This window comes from Galeopterus variegatus, unplaced genomic scaffold (assembly GCF_000696425.1).
Source record: "Galeopterus variegatus unplaced genomic scaffold, G_variegatus-3.0.2 Scaffold866, whole genome shotgun sequence".
NCBI classification, from domain to species: Eukaryota; Metazoa; Chordata; class Mammalia; order Dermoptera; family Cynocephalidae; genus Galeopterus; species Galeopterus variegatus.
In genome coordinates, this window is record NW_007726977.1 from 299233 (window position 1) to 315091 (window position 15859).

At 41.7% G+C, this 15859-nt stretch overlaps 1 protein-coding gene across 2 annotated transcripts in view; it reads right to left on the reverse strand.

Moving 5' to 3' along the window:
- Nucleotides 1–3290: 3290 nt before the first annotated feature.
- LOC103590722 (chromosome unknown open reading frame, human C9orf156) overlaps nt 3291–15859 on the reverse strand; it is a 23974-nt gene continuing 11405 nt past the window's right edge. For both annotated transcript variants that reach the window (XM_008573024.1, XM_008573025.1), the window contains exons 2-5: nt 15286–15460; nt 11623–11780; nt 8189–8854; nt 3291–3645 (exon numbers count right to left, since the gene is read on the reverse strand). In XM_008573024.1, the coding sequence (XP_008571246.1) occupies nt 3386–3645; nt 8189–8854; nt 11623–11780; nt 15286–15460 (1259 nt within the window). In that variant the 3' untranslated portion in view covers nt 3291–3385. The remainder of the gene's footprint in view (nt 3646–8188; nt 8855–11622; nt 11781–15285; nt 15461–15859) is intronic.

Consider the following 15859-nt stretch of genomic DNA (forward strand, 5'->3'; position numbering starts at 1 on the left):
GCAACAATTTTTTTTTTTTTGTCCTTTTTGAGACCAGCCGCACCGCGCTCAGCCAGTGAACGCTGTGAGCGCACTGGTCATCCCTATATAGGATCCGAACCCGCGGCAGGAGCGCTGCTGCGCTCCCAGCGCCGCACTCTCCCGAGTGCGCCATGGGCTCGGCCCTCACAGCTGCAACAATTTTGATAGTTGCAATTCTAGCACTTTTGAGTTTTTTGTAGCTCATTTCCATCTCATCTTTAGTACTGTGTGTATGTATACATATAACCACATATGTATACCAAAATAACCTCAATTCAAGACAAAATCAATGACCATCTTTAAACCACTCGACAGAGGGTTTGAAAGAACTTTTGTGTTTGATTTTTTTTATCTACAAATCAGGTATATTTAATTCTGTGTTCATGGAATAAGCTTGGATGGAAGAAGGCAAACAGTAGAGGATGAGAGTAAATTCTCTTTAAAAAAAAAGAAAGAAGGAAAAAAGTTTTCAAGACAAAAAGGAACAAATGGCTTATTTTAAACTTGTACTTCAAACTACTTCTGAGAGATGGAACTTCACAAACTAAAGATCCAAACGTCCTCAACAAAGGACACTTGAAGTACAACACCCCCAGAAACAAAAGCTCACATGGGAAGGACTGGGGGTCGGGAGAGGCTTAAGATCATGTTATAAGAAAGGGCTGAGGAAAAGGACTGCTAGCCGAGAGGAGACCACGGGGTGGTCTGGCAGGCTAACCTGGGAGGGCAACCAGCCTCATTCTGTGTGGCCCCAGTGCTGGGCAGAGTTCTCAGAGAACAGATTTGATCCCACATAAAGAAAGAACATTTTAGTAATGATCACTTTCCATATGGAATGAGCTGCACAGGTCAGGGGTGAAGACCTTATCTCTTGAGAGTATTTAAGCACATGCTGGGAGGCCAAACACCGGGAATATTGAAGAGACTTATGAACTGGCAGAAAACTGAACTGCATTATATTTATGATCCTTCTAAGCTCTAAAGTCCTGAGAATGTATAATCAAACCCCAAACCACTGAACAGTCCTCTTGTTAGAAGTCTGGTTGGTATTGTCCCCCAGAGTTATTGTTACATATTAAACATCAATATTTGTGCTTCAAGCCCTGATTCAACTTCAAAATAACTTTTTAGGAGAAAAGACATCAAAATCAAACTGAAAGGTAATTGTACCAATGTCAATTTCCTAGTTTTAATATTACACAGTCGTTCCTTGGTATCTGCAGATTGATTCCAGGATGCCCTGCAGATACCAAAATTTGCCAGTTTTCAAAACCCACAGTTGGCCTTGTAAAACCCACAAATACGAGAAGTCAGCCCTCCGTATCCGCGGGTTACACATACTGCAAATACTGTATTTTCCATGTGCAGTTGGCTGAACCCACATATGCATAACACAAGAATACAGAGGGCCAACTGTATTCTTTGAAAATAATCTATGTATAAGTGGACCTGCACAGTTCAAACCCATGTTATGCAAGGGTTAACTGTACTATAGTTATGTTACTACTGGAAGAAGTTGGGTGAAGGGTACACAGGACTTCTGTACTATTTTTACAATTTCCTGTGAATGTATAATTATTATAAAATAAAAAGCTTTAAAAAATCAAATTAAGGATACTTCTCTGAGAATTTGTAACTAACATCAAAGATAACTACTACAAACCAGTTTGGCTAAGGAGTGCAGTGTCACCAGCCACAAATAACTCCACACAAGTATCCACAGGCAGTAGGGCTCATTTCAAAACCAGGATCAATCAGCTAGCGAGATTTACACTTGTGATTAGGAAAGCTGTCATGTTGACAGGTGTCTAATTTGGTTCCTCTGATCATAAATCTTCAGTTATCTGGGATCAAAGTTAAAATCACATATAGGCAATACGTTCTTACAAATGCTTCCTATGTGGTACTATACAGGAACCAGGAATAGACAATACTGTATTCATCAAACTGTAATACAATAATTTGCTTATGTCTTACTTCCTCCATTAACCATGACTTGTAACAAGAACTGCAACTTGTTCATCTCATTTTTTCACCATAACCTAACCCATAGTAAGTTCTCAATAAATAGTCACACAATGAGTAAAAATGAAGGTAGTTTCTTGAACTTTTGGGGGGATTTTCTCTTCTGGTACAAAGACATCCAAAGAAATCTCAGAGAGTGTCTATTTTATTTTATTTATTTATTTTTTAAAGATGACCGGTAAGGGGATCTTAACCCTTGACTTGGTGTTGTCAGCACCACGCTCACCCATTGAGCTAACCAGCCATCCCTATATAGGATCCGAACCCGCGGCCTTGGTGTTATCATCACCACACTCTCCCGAGTGAGCCACGGGCCGGCCCAGAGAGTGTCTATTTTAGAAAAAGGATTTTATATATACATGCACACATATGTATATGCGGCCTTGGTGTTATCATCACCACACTCTCCCGAGTGAGCCACGGGCTGGCCCAGAGAGTGTCTATTTTAGAAAAAGGATTTTATATATACATGCACACATATGTATATGTGCGGTGTGTGTGTCACAGATTCTTTGAAACAGAGGGATTTAATCTCTAAAGATATCTATAACCATTTGTTTTTTTGGTTATTTTATTTATTTTTTTGGCGGCTGGCCAGTATGGGGATCTGAACCCTTAACCTTGGTGTTACCAACACTGCAATCTAACCAACTGAGCTAACTGGCCAGCCCTATAATCATTTGGTTTTGATCTGTTAGTTTTGTAAGATATTTTAACTCAGTTTGATGTACAATAAAATAAAGAGGTCAGGCTTTTCCAGACAGGAAAACCAATGTAACTTGTTGAACAGACCCCCTCAACTTGAGAGTGTGTGCAAAGATGATCTCTGCCTAATTTTATCAAGCACCAAGAACAGTCACTTCTTTCAGAAATCACTGAGACAGCATCATTCTCCTCTGGATCCTTCAATATTAACAGGTCAAAAAGCATATGGCAATTTTTCTATATTTTATCTCTCTCTGTTAAGTTTATTAAAATACATGTTTTTCAAATAAATATTATGAACAGCCCAAATCAATCAAACAGTGAGATCACAATGCTTTGCTTCTTTCTACAAAGAAGGCACATCATTAGCTTGTACAGAAAATCCAAAAGCCACACCCAAAGGTCATTGAGGCTGTCTTCAGATGTGATGGAGGCTCTTCCTTATTTTTATTTTTTATATTTTTTAAAGATGACCAGTAAGGGGATCTTAACCCTTGACTTGGTGTTGTTAGCACCACACTCTCCCAAGTGAGTAAACCGGCCATCCCAATATAGGGATCTGAACCCGTGGCCTTGGTGTTATCAGCACCACACTCTCCTGAGTGAGCCTCAGGCTGGCCCCTGAGGCTGTTCCTTAGGAGCCCAGAGACACCAGGGACTCCACAGGGTTAGTCATCCGAACAGGCTCAGAAGCTGGCTTGATCCTTAGAACCTCTGCAAAGCCATCACCAAACCAGCAAGTGACATGTGCTACGTCTACAGTGAAGTAGAAAAGGCGGTCCTGGCAGAGCTTCCGGCGATACACAGACCGAGGATCAGCTGACAGCACAGCCTCAATGGCTCGCTTTGCTTCCTCTGCTGACTGGAAATATTTAAATGGTGCCTGACCAACACCTGCAACAAGAAGAACACAGCTTAATGCTCCAAATCACGCAGGTCAAATTTCCTTACAGTGGACTTCTATGGAATTTGGTTGGTTTCTTAAGCATCACTTGAAATGAACAGGGTTTGGAAATCTATCCAGTCATTACAGAGGATATTACCTTCAAGTGGCGTTTATTGTCATTAGATTTAACTTGTGTACTCCAAAACTTTTATTTTACTGAATGGGAAAGTCATGGTGGTACTTTCCCTTAGTATCCTAACTAAGAAAGGTAAGCTTTCATTTTCTGTCAACCAGAATGTCACTTTTCTTTTTTTTTTTTTTCCTTTTTGTCTTTTTTACTGACCGGTAACGGGATCGCAACCCTTGGTGTCGCGCCCACACCAGGGACCGGCAACAGGATCGCAACCCTCGGTGTTGCGCCCGCACCACGCTCAGCCAGTGAGCGGGAACCGGTCTCCACATGGGATCCGAACCCTCGACGGGAGCGCCACCGCGCTCCCAAGCGGCACACTCTCCAGTGCGCCACCGGGCCGGCCCAGAATGTCACTTTTCTATACTCAATATAGATTTTTTTTTTTTTTTTTGTCTTTTTCCGTGTCCAGCAACGGATCGCAACCCTCAGCGTCGCCCCCGTACCGGACCGGGACCGGCAACGGGATCGCAACCCTCGGTGTTGCTCCTGCGCCTCGCTCAGCCAGTGAGCGGGAACCGGTCTGTATGTGGGATCCGAACCCTCGGCGGGAGCGCAGCCGCGCTTCCCAAGCGGCGCACTACCGCAGTGCGCCACCGGGCCGGCCCACTCAATATAGATTTTAATTCAATTTGTCACATTCTTCTCAGAATGGAGTCATGGTCAAGGAAACACATGACAGTTTCAGCATTCTCAGGCCACAAGAAAGTGAACTTTACCCACACATACCCAGAACACTAGCTATAGGCAAGGGAGGGTCACCATCAGAAAGCTGAGTGTCCCAGACCCACAGTTATAGGTAATGCCACATTCCCTAAGGAACAAGGACATGAGAGTTCCAGGACAAAAGGGGAACAGATATACTAAGAAAGTTCAATGCCATCCCTAGGGAAAACGCCACTCTCTTCCACCCAAGTGATGCTTACCCTGTCAAGTGGCAAAATTTCCTATGTTTATATGATTCTTAATGTACTTTAATTTTCAAAGATACAGTATGTATAAAACTTAAATTTAAAAAGTAACTGTGGGGGCTGGCCCGGTGGCGCACTGCTACAGTGCGCCGCTTGGGAGTGCGGCGGCGCTCCCACTGAGGGTTCGGATCCCACATGCAGACCGGTTCCCGCTCACTGGCTGAGCGAGGTGCGGGAGCAACAACGAGGGTTGCGATCCCGTTGCCAGTCCCGGTCCGGTACGGGCGAGACACTGAGGGCTGCAATTCGTTGCCAGACACGAAAAAAAGACAAAAAGGAAAAAAAAAAAGTAACTGTGAACTAGTTTTTAATAACTACAACACCAAATGAAGGCCAGTTCTTTCCAGGAAGGTATGTGCTTTAAAAATGTTGTCCTTGCTCAAAATATCATCTGGATTGACAGTGGATCTTTATCCTTCTTGGAGTGGATTCAGTTTTTATAAACAGCTAAAAATCACTCTGGACTATATATAAGTGAGTTTGTAAATAAAGTCATGAAGTACAATTTTTTTTATCAAAAACGAAGGACCAGTTATATGGTGATGAGATTCCTGTATTACATGGCTCACAAAATGACTCTAAAGGCCACTCGAAAAAGAGGAGTTCATCACACTCCTAAGTAACAGTATTTCTGGCTCCGGCTTTGCTTGGCCATTCATCTGGCGTGGTGCCTTTCCCTGGATTCCCTACCTCCTCATCCTTCCGGATTCAGCTCACACGCCATTTCCTCCCCCACTCAAGGCAGGATTCTAGTCTCCCTCATGTGCCCACAGCACTCTGCCCAGACCTCTGTTCCAGGACCATTTCCTTCCCTTCTCAACACCTTTCACCTCTTCTAGACTCAGAACTTCCTGAAGTCATTTCTTATCTCTGTACTGGCTCTCAATTCTGCTGTTTGCTATCAATCATACCCATTTTATTTATTTATTTATTTATTTATTTATTTATTTGATTTTTATTTTATTTTTTTTAAAGATGACTGGTCAGGGGATCTTAACCCTTAACTTGGTGTTGTCAGCACCACGCTCTCCCAAGTGAGCCATGGGCTGGCCCTAATCATCCTCATTTTATAGTTATATTGCATAATTTCTCTTTTTAACCATTTTTTATCAATAAGGCATATCTGAATCACCTCAGACACACTGCACTGCAGTTTGAAAAACAAAACTTTCCACAGTAGATAGCATTTAGTGATAACCACAAGACAAGGAATAAGTGTAAACATAAAGTGTCTAGTAGGCAGCACTGCTTTGTTCCACCACAAAATCCTTCACAACTGACCTTCCTACCCCCATCCGTAAACATAAAGTAGGCAGCACTGCTTTGTTCCACCACAAAATCCTTCACAACTGACCTTCCTACCCCCATCAACTATATACAGTGATAAAATCATCTCTATAAACAAAACTTTAAAAATAATGAGATCAATTTTAAAAGCAAAAGCTTTGTTTAAAAATAAAGCCTTAGGAAAGAAGCAGCCCAGTCTTTGAGTGGCACTGCCACTCACAGCCACGGGGCACCCACCAAGGTCGGCATGTCGGGGCTAGAACCAGTGCCTGAGCCCTGACAGGAGGCTGCTTCCACCCATAGGAAGGGCCTCATTTGTGAAGGCAACAGTGTGGGCTGGCTGTGGCCCTAACGGGAAGAAATGGTGAAATCTCCAGACTTGGCTGTGGCATTTGTCCCCGGCCCCAACTTTTAGACCTCTTCTTCCCATCAGGAGGACTCCTTCAGGTTGGAGTGTCAAATGCCAAACACCCTCCTATCCTCTTCATTCTCTCCCTCCTTTTAAAGTAGAGGAAAATCTAACGTCTATGGTTGCTTAAGCCTTTATTTTCTGGATATGCAATGAAAAACTTCGTTGTCTGAATAAGGAATTCCGGCCTGCCTCTGCATGCCACTGAGATGTGACACCCCAGAATTCACCTACAGCCCACTCTAGGCAATGCTCTGACTCCAGAGATGGCCCCCTGCTCTCTGGGAATACTGAGGTCAAGTTCCTCTGCCTTCCAGTTCTCCCAAGACAGAAACTCAAGTCTTTACAATGGCCTATAAAACCCTACGTGACATCTTCCCTTCCCTGTAGCTTTCCTGATTTCAGCTCCTTCCCCTCTGCCCTTTCTCAGTCCACTCTGGCCATGTGACTTCAAATGTGAACTCAAACATGCTTTGCACCCTCCACCTTGGGGCTGTGCAAGGGCTGTCCCTCAGGCTGGTACGTCCTTTCCCTGGACAGGTTGGCTCACTCCCTCCCTTCTTTGGCCTTTGCTCATACAAGTCTCAGTGAGGCCTACTCTGGCCACCTATTTAAAATTACAATGCCCTGAACCTACTCTGTCCTCTTTTAAATTTTTGCATAGCCCTTACCACCTTCTAATATCACATGTTGATTTTGTATGTTTTGTACAATAATATGCTTACTTAATATGCTTTCGGTTTGTCTCTCTCTACCCCATTAGAAAGAAAGCTCCATGAGGGCAGGGATTTTTTTGATCTGTTTCATTCACTGATGCATCCCAAGGGCCTAGAATAGTTCCCAGTACCCAGAAGCAGCTCAGTGAACAACTGTAGAATGAATGAATGAATTTCCCTCTTTATATGGCTACACTGGCTGTTTACTGAGTTATAACAAAAAGAATAGCTTTCTACATTTTTGAAATCTGACAACTCCTCGGCAACTAGTTATTTCTTACTGATATCACTGTACCCAGCTCTTAACAGCCCTTCCTTCACTCTAGATTGCTGCTGGGGGAAGCTGCTGGGCTGGGGACACCAGATGACATTTGTTAAGAACCATGTATGGAAGTAAACAGGCTCCAAAAGTAAGAGCCTGTGGCCTCTCTTCTGCAGTAAAGTGTTGGGACTTTGTGGGGGCATGTTCTGTGCTAAGAGACTCTTCCATGTTTCTAGAGCTGGGACTTTGTGGGGGCATGTTCTGTGCTAAGAGACTCTTCCCTCTGTGCCAGAGGTTGAGCTATCAGCTACCTGATTGTTAGCAAAAAACGCAACATTTCTCTAGTCAGATAATAAAACAGGTGAGAAGACTTAATGTACATATGTATAAAACAATCATAGTTTAGCTTCTGAATGCTGTTTGAAAACCCCAAGAACTACTGTAACATGTAGACAAGGGACTGTAAATCACAGGCCGCCTCATGAGGCAGCAGCCATTCTCTGCAAACGCTTTACCGAGTGCCTGGAACTAACTGTGCTGACCAAACAGTTGTGAAACAAAAGTCGTCATATGATGGTGCTGGCCAAATATACTTTCATGCTCCTGTTTCTTAAAAACCAGTCATACTGACAAATACTCCATATAACTACCACAGAAATACCCAAACTTGGCTAAGCTCACAGTAAAAGCTCATGTCTCTAAGACACCGAAGGTACCTGGTTCACCTCCTGAACCGAGCTGCGTGAGGTCCATTTCTGCGTGAGGAGTAAAGCGGACTTCCAACGTGGCCGCAGGGGCCTCCCGCAGCCAGACGGGGACCGTGCTGTGGGGGGCTCCATCAGCCGTTCTGGCAGGGCAGTGAGGAGCCATGGGCTGCATCTCTGCACTGCTTCCTTGTGGAGCTGCGGCTCCTCCCTCTCTCCTCAGCTTCTTCTCTGTACGCTCCGTAGAAAAGCTCTTCTCCAGGCCATATGGACCAATGTGCTCTTCTGCCACACTCAGACTTGGGTCACTTCTGGATTCCAAACCTAAATCCACTGCTATATCCCCGCGCTTAGGCAAAGTTTGATGGATTTTTGCTGTGTCCTTGTGTTTCTGGTAGTTTTCTTCTGAAGTTCTGTCTTCAGGACACTTAGGTCTCTCCTTAGTGCTATGGTAGGGCTGTGGTTCGTCACACCCTGAGAGCTGTTGCTGCTCACAGCTCTCAGTCTTGCCATCAGACTGAGAATCGGTTTTTGGCTTATATTGGTTATTCTGTAAATTAAAGTCCCCTGGAGGCTCTGTCATATTTTGTGGTGAGTCATAATCAGCTATGTAGGGCTTTATGTCCAACACAGGTGTGCCATGGATCATGTCAATTCCAGAAAGGTGTACAGCTCCACCTGTAATGTGAAAGAAACACTCTCAAATAGTCACAATGAAGAATAGTGCAAACAACTGGAGAATACAATTCCACCCAAACATCCTCTCCCTGACATCGTCTGCTTATGCCTCACCAAGCTTACTCACAGTTCCCTCACTTACCAGGCTCTTTACACCTGGTGCTGACATACACCTTTTTTTCTACCTGGAAACCCATCCTCTTCTACACTCTTCAAACCACTGCTTACTCTTCAAGGTGCTCACATGACACCTCTTCCACAAAGCCTTTCTGGCTCTTCCAGACATCAGCCTTCTTTCCTGTGGGTTTCCAGAGGAACCTGTGTACACACCTCCATAGAGCCCTTTCACATGGTATAGCAATGACCTGCATGGCGTCTCTATCTGTAGACAGTGAGCAGCCCCTATGCATGGGGTGGGGTCGACTCATCTTTGTGTCACTGGTGCTTCTAACTCTATCCAGGTACATATTGGCCCTCCATATATCTGTGTGGGACCAGTGAGGATTTCTGTTGTGGCAAATAGACTCTGAAGTGGCCCCCATGATCACACCCTTGTATAATAACCTCCTCTCGAGTGTGACTTGCTTATAACTAACAGAAAATGATAAAAGAGGTGTGATCTCCCTTCCAGTGATTATGTTGTTATATGAGATTCCTGCTTGCTGGTGGACTCACTCGAGAGACTCTCCTTGCAGACCTGACAAAGTAAGCAGGCATGCTGGGAAAGCCCTCATGGCAAGCAACTCCAAGCGCCGTCCAGGAACTGAAGGCAGCCTGTGGGAGTTGAGGGCAGCCTCCAACCAACACCAGTGAGAAGCAAGGGCTCTCAGTCCTACAACTACAAGGAAAGGAATTTTGTGAACAACCTGAGTGAGCTGGGAAGAGGATTCTTCCATATTCAAGCCTCCAGATAAGAATTCATCCCAGCTGACCACTTAACTGAAGTCTAGTGCAACCCTAAGTAGAGGACCCAGCTAAGCTGTGCACGCCCTCCTGACCCACAGAAACATAATGTTTCAAACACATAATACATGTGTGTTGTTTAAACAGATAAGTTTGTGGTAATTTGCTACAAAGCAATAGAAATCTAATATACCCATCAAGATCAAACAATTAAGGAGCACATAAGTCACCATTACCAAATATTAAAGACAGGCCTCCTGTTGTCCCACTTGGACAGCTGCCATCCAGTTTCTGCTACTGGTATAGCATCTACTAACCTGACCCTTGGGAAACTGGCCAAATGAGAATCAGAAAACTGCATGTGGCTATATTTATTTAAGAAAAACATGACTAACACAGGACCCTGATTTCTAAAACATGCTTACTGTGAATGAACCTGAAACTTTTGAGAGATGATTCCAGTCTTTCTAAATGATAGATTATGCCTAACAATGTGTGCATGAGAAAGAAAGGCACTGTAGCATATTTAAAAGTTTACGGGATTTAAGAGTCAGACGACCATCTGCTGGATGTTATTAGGCAAATTATCTATCATTAAAGAGCCTCAATATCCTTATCCATAAAATGGAGACTGCTACCCTATCAAACCCACACGGCCATTGTGAGATAATGTATATGAACATTCTTTACTAACTATACAGCACCACACAAACACTAGTAGTTATCATAAAGCTTATTTAGTAATGTTTACAATGTTTTTTAAGGCATTTGCCTTTTATCCTTTCTGACTTGACCTCTCCAACTGGAACATTAGGTCATTTAGAGCAGGGATTTTTATCTGATTTGTTTACTACCATATCTCCAGCACCTAGAACAATACCTAGTACATATTGTGTAGCAGAAAATATGTGTGGGTTGCATGAATGATCATAAAATGTTCCAAGTTAGTTAGTCATCACAAATTGATAAAATTCAAGGTGGACTGGCTACTAAATTTTTCTGGGAAACCTACCCAAGCCCTGGTTGAGTACAATCCAGCAAGGAAATTCAAGTTCTGAGAGAGAAAAAGCAAAATAACTGCTCTCATCTATTTACTGCCCAATGGCATGCAAAGTACTCTTAGAGCTTTTGTCTCAAAAAAAAAAAAAAAAATCCTGTGGAGTCCACAGAAAGAGCAGGTCCTTCTTTTTTGCCTACTTTACAAACAAGCAAGCTGAACCCTGGAATGGTCTCCTGACTCTTAGTCTGCCTGCCATTTCATCTTCTGTCTCTCTAACAAATGTACTGATTGGGTCAGAGTGATCCAAGAATGGTATGATTTCCAAAAATGTGTTATAAAAATAAGTTATATACAAATACACAGTTAATACTAATCTGGTATTCTACACAGGTACTTCTACTGTCTGACAGATGTTTGATCCTGTAGTGCTATTCATCCCAGACCCCTGCCACAGAGCACAGATGATAGCTGCACTGCAGGTATGATCCACGTCTACTTCCTCAAGGCTGCAAGGGAGAATTGATGCACCACGGCCCCATGTGCTTACCATATACGCATGTACAATAGTTACTGTGAAATCTGAAAGTGTCCAATTATTTTCTAATCATTTTGTACTTATTGCATTCCAAATCAGAGAAAATTTGTTTATTAATTTAATAATGATGAAATCTATTCAAGTTTTTTAAAATAATAGTTTTTGATATATGCAATGATATAAACAAACACTGAACATCCTGTGAGAGCTATTTCAAAGTGTTTTTAATGCTAACATTCTCCTAATCATTGTGTTTTCTTTGATGTCTGGTGGTTGTCAGGAGTTCACACCATGGGGGAAAAAAAGGTAAAAACAAATGAAATGGGTTACCTTCTACCTTGTCCAGCTTGGCCAGGGTCAGTCCTATTGCATTGGGACGATGAGGGCTCCTTGTGGAAAAAACTCCAGTCTTTGCACCATTCAGCCTCGGGGGCTGCACTTTTGCCTTACAGCTCAAATGACCATTTTTGTGAAACACAAACAAAATCCTATTGAAAATAAACCAAACCACTGAATAAGAAAAAAGCACAAGTTATTTTATTATGATTTGAGGGGGAGAAAAAGTAATCCCCCTCAAATTAACAGAAAGAATATTTTTTATTTATTTTTATTTTTTATTTTTTTAGCTGCTGGCTGGTATGAGGATCCAAACCCGTGACCTTGGTTTTACAAGGCAGTGCTCTAACCAACAGAGCTAACTGGTCAGTCCCCGTGTTTTTAATGGTATTAAATTGTAATCAGTCAGTAAGAAAATAACATTCCCCTTCCTTGAAGGTGACCTTGGTTTTACAAGGCAGTGCTCTAACCAACAGAGCTAACTGGTCAGTCCCCATGTTTTTAATGGTATTAAATTGTAATCAGTCAGTAAGAAAATAACATTCCCCTTCCTTGAAGGAAGACATCTTCTCATCTCCACACCCTTTGCACCCGCCACAATGACTGGCACATAGAGGGAACTTAGTAGATGCTTGTCAAATGCCTGAATAAATAATATTTACTAAGTGCCCGCTGTATGCCAGGCAATATGCTAGACATTTTAATACTCATTTCATGTAATCTTCTTAATAATCATCATAATAATAATTTATCCCCCATTTTAGGGATGAGAAATTGAAGCTCAAAAATGTTAGCTTGACCACGCCTTTCTAAACAAGACACAAAACCAAGAAGCCATGAAGAAAAATAGTAACGGATTTGAATTCATTAAATCATTACATTTATGTACTACAAAATGTCAGCCTAAGAAAAAATGTTTGCTACATATATAACAGACAATGGGTTAGTATCTGTGATATACAAAGTGCCCCTACAAAACACTAAGTAAAGGACAACCCACTATAGGACTCTAAGCAAAGTACGTGAATAGGTAATTAAAAGAAAGAATTACAAACAGCTAACAACCAGGTGAAAACATATGAGCCTCTAATAACAATTAAGAAATTAAACTGAAAAACAAAATACTGTTTTTCCCCATCAGGCAAAAATGTGAAAAACTGATAACATTTTGTGTTGGAGAAGGTACAGGGAAAAGGTCACTTGCATACACTGTTGAAGTATAAGTTGATTAATTTTAGAGGGCAATTTGTCAGTAGCTCTCCAAAATTGTAAATATGCACACCCTCTGACTCAATATATCCACTTCTGATATTCTATCCATAAAAATATATAAGTGCCCAAAAACATGTGTTCAACGGGGTTTGTCAAAGTATTATTACAATAGCAAAATAGCTCCCCATTAACAAGGATGTGGTCAAACCATGGTACATCTATATTTTGCAATAATAGACAGCTACTAAAATAAAAAAGGTAAATCTATATGTACTGCCTTGCAGGCTTTCCATGATATATACTGTTAAGTGAAGAAAACATTTCATTTTTAAAAATAAATCTCCACTCCATATGTGTATATTTATGCTTCCATGTATATTAAAAAATAAAAGGAAAAAAAGAAAAGATCTAGCAGAATCTACACCAAGCTACACCAAGCTGTTAAAGTGATAATCTCCATGGACTAGCTTGTTAGTTCAGCTGGTTAAAACACAGCCTTATAACACCAAGGTCAAGCATTCAGATACCTATACCAGCCAGCTGCCAAAACAAAAAAAGTGATAATCTCCAAAGAATGTTGGGGGATGGGGGCGAGAGAGGAGAAAAATAGGAGGTGTAAGGAAAAATCTCTTTATATACTTCTGAACTCTCTGTTTATGTCAACAATGTTTTTAACTTAAATAACTCAACTGAAATTATACAAACTTGGTCAAAACACCCATGTTTTTCTAATATACCCATGTCTCCAAATTAACATGAAAAAATATACTATTTCAGAATAAACAGTTAATTTTAGGTATCCAGCACTAAAATCAGACTGCTGATGTTGGGGCAAGGAAGAATGGACAGAGACAGAATTCCAAATGACAGCAAGTAACACTAGTATAACACAGACCCTAATACAGGTAAAACTTTATTTAAAGTATCCAGATTTCTACTGTCTGCTATCTTTTAGAAAGAACAGACTCAGTTCTTCATGGGTCTTGAGCAGGGTCTGCTAACTTTTTCTGTAAAGAGTCAGAGTAAATATTTTAGGATTTGCAGGCCAACCAATCACTGTGCAGTATTGTGTAGCATAAAAGCAGCCACAGACAATATATAAACAAATGGGCATGGCTGTGTTCCCATAAAACTAATTTACAAAAACAGATAGTGGGCCATATTTGGTTTATGGGCCATAGTTTGCTGACATCTTAGAAGACAGCATAATAACCCATGGGTAGAATAAAGGAGGTCTATAGTTTCAGCTCAACACAAAGCACTCATCACAATTAGAACCAACTGGGCCAAGGGACAGCCCTTTCCACCTGGATGCAGGCAAGAAACACAGCACACCCAGGGTCCTAAGGCAGGAGCTGAGGGCAGCATCCTCCGCCAGGAAACAGGCAAAGAGCATACCAAGAATACCACTTTCTCGCATGTGGCTCACAACAGCCGCCACCACAGCCATAGCCACGGCTGCCACAAAAGCGACTCAACACTATAGCAGTAGCCACAGCTACCATGCAGGCAGCCCACCAGAGACACCCAACTGCCAAGAATACCACTTTCTCGCATGTGGCTCACAACAGCCGCCACCACAGCCATAGCCACGGCTGCCACAAAAGTGACTCAACACTATAGCAGTAGCCACAGCTACCATGCAGGCAGCCCACCAGAGACACCCAACTGCAATGATACAATGAGAGTCACAAGCAGAATCCTGGAAAAAGAGGAGGACATCTCTCTCCTCAAAGCCTACTCCAGAGTAAAAGAAGAAGCAACTGCTCTATCACACCTCTGCTTTATTTCTGATTTTAGTAATTTCTGTCTTCTCTCTTTTGTCTTGGTCAGTCTAGAAAAAGGCTTGCAAATTTTGACCTTTTTAAAGAATCAAAAAAAAAAAAAAAAGATTACTAAGCAGTCTGCAAAGCACCATTGATACAAATAGTCTAATCAAACACTAACTTCACATAATTCTTTTAGGGCACAATAATCTTAACATATATTGTGTAACTTGTTAAATATGTAACTGTTATCTATTTTCTTTGACAGATTTTGTTATGGGAAACTGAAATCAAGTTCAAAACTCATTTCTCAAAAAAAAAAAAAATGCAGGGCAGAAAAATGAACGTTCACATGCCTTGAGAATCTTAAATGTTCTCCTTCCTGACTTATGGTATAAAATTTGCAATACAGTGTTAACTTTTTGTATGCCAAAAAAAATTTTTTTTAGTATAATTAGAACCAACTGCAAATGGAACATGCCCACTCAGTGGATCTCAAGCTTCACTGAGGATGTCCAAATTATGCATATAATCACACGCACAAATACAGTACAGGAATTCCATGAAATAGATAAGCATGGTCTGGATGGCAGACTTCAAAGTTGCCTTCAACTGCAGAACTTTTACTCACTGGCAAGTTCTGGCCCAAAGTTCCACCTCTAACTATAAAACAACTTACCAAACATGAGAGAACTGCTCTAGGCCCATCAAGGAATGCTCAGGATTATTAAAGATGTTCTTTCTAATCCTCAAACAGGCCCGCGAATAGCTACAAACAGATGGCTGCCTTGGAGTACCATTCTTGGCCGAGAAACAGGATTCCAAGTAGCCTATTGGCTCAGTTAAAATATTCCCTACAGAAGAAAATTAGGTAAGAAATCATTACTCAAAAGGTCAAATCAAGTTGTAAGAAAATGTTTTCTCTAAGGCATTGATTTCTTAGTTTTCAAACCTACTAGGTGTTATATAACTATAAAAAATGATTTCTTTTATGTATTCATGAATGCATATAAATATCCTCATCATTACATATATATGACAACATCCCTTTAGATGATACACTAGAAACAGCACTGGTCTAAGAAAGAAATTAAAAATAAAAGGATGGAGGGCCGGCCCATGGCTCACTTGGGAGAGTGTGGTGCTGATAACATCAAGGCTGAGGGTTTGGATCCCCATATAGGGATGGCCAGTTAGCTCACTTGGGAGAGTGTGGTGCTGATAACATCAAGGCTGAGGGTTTGGATCCCCAT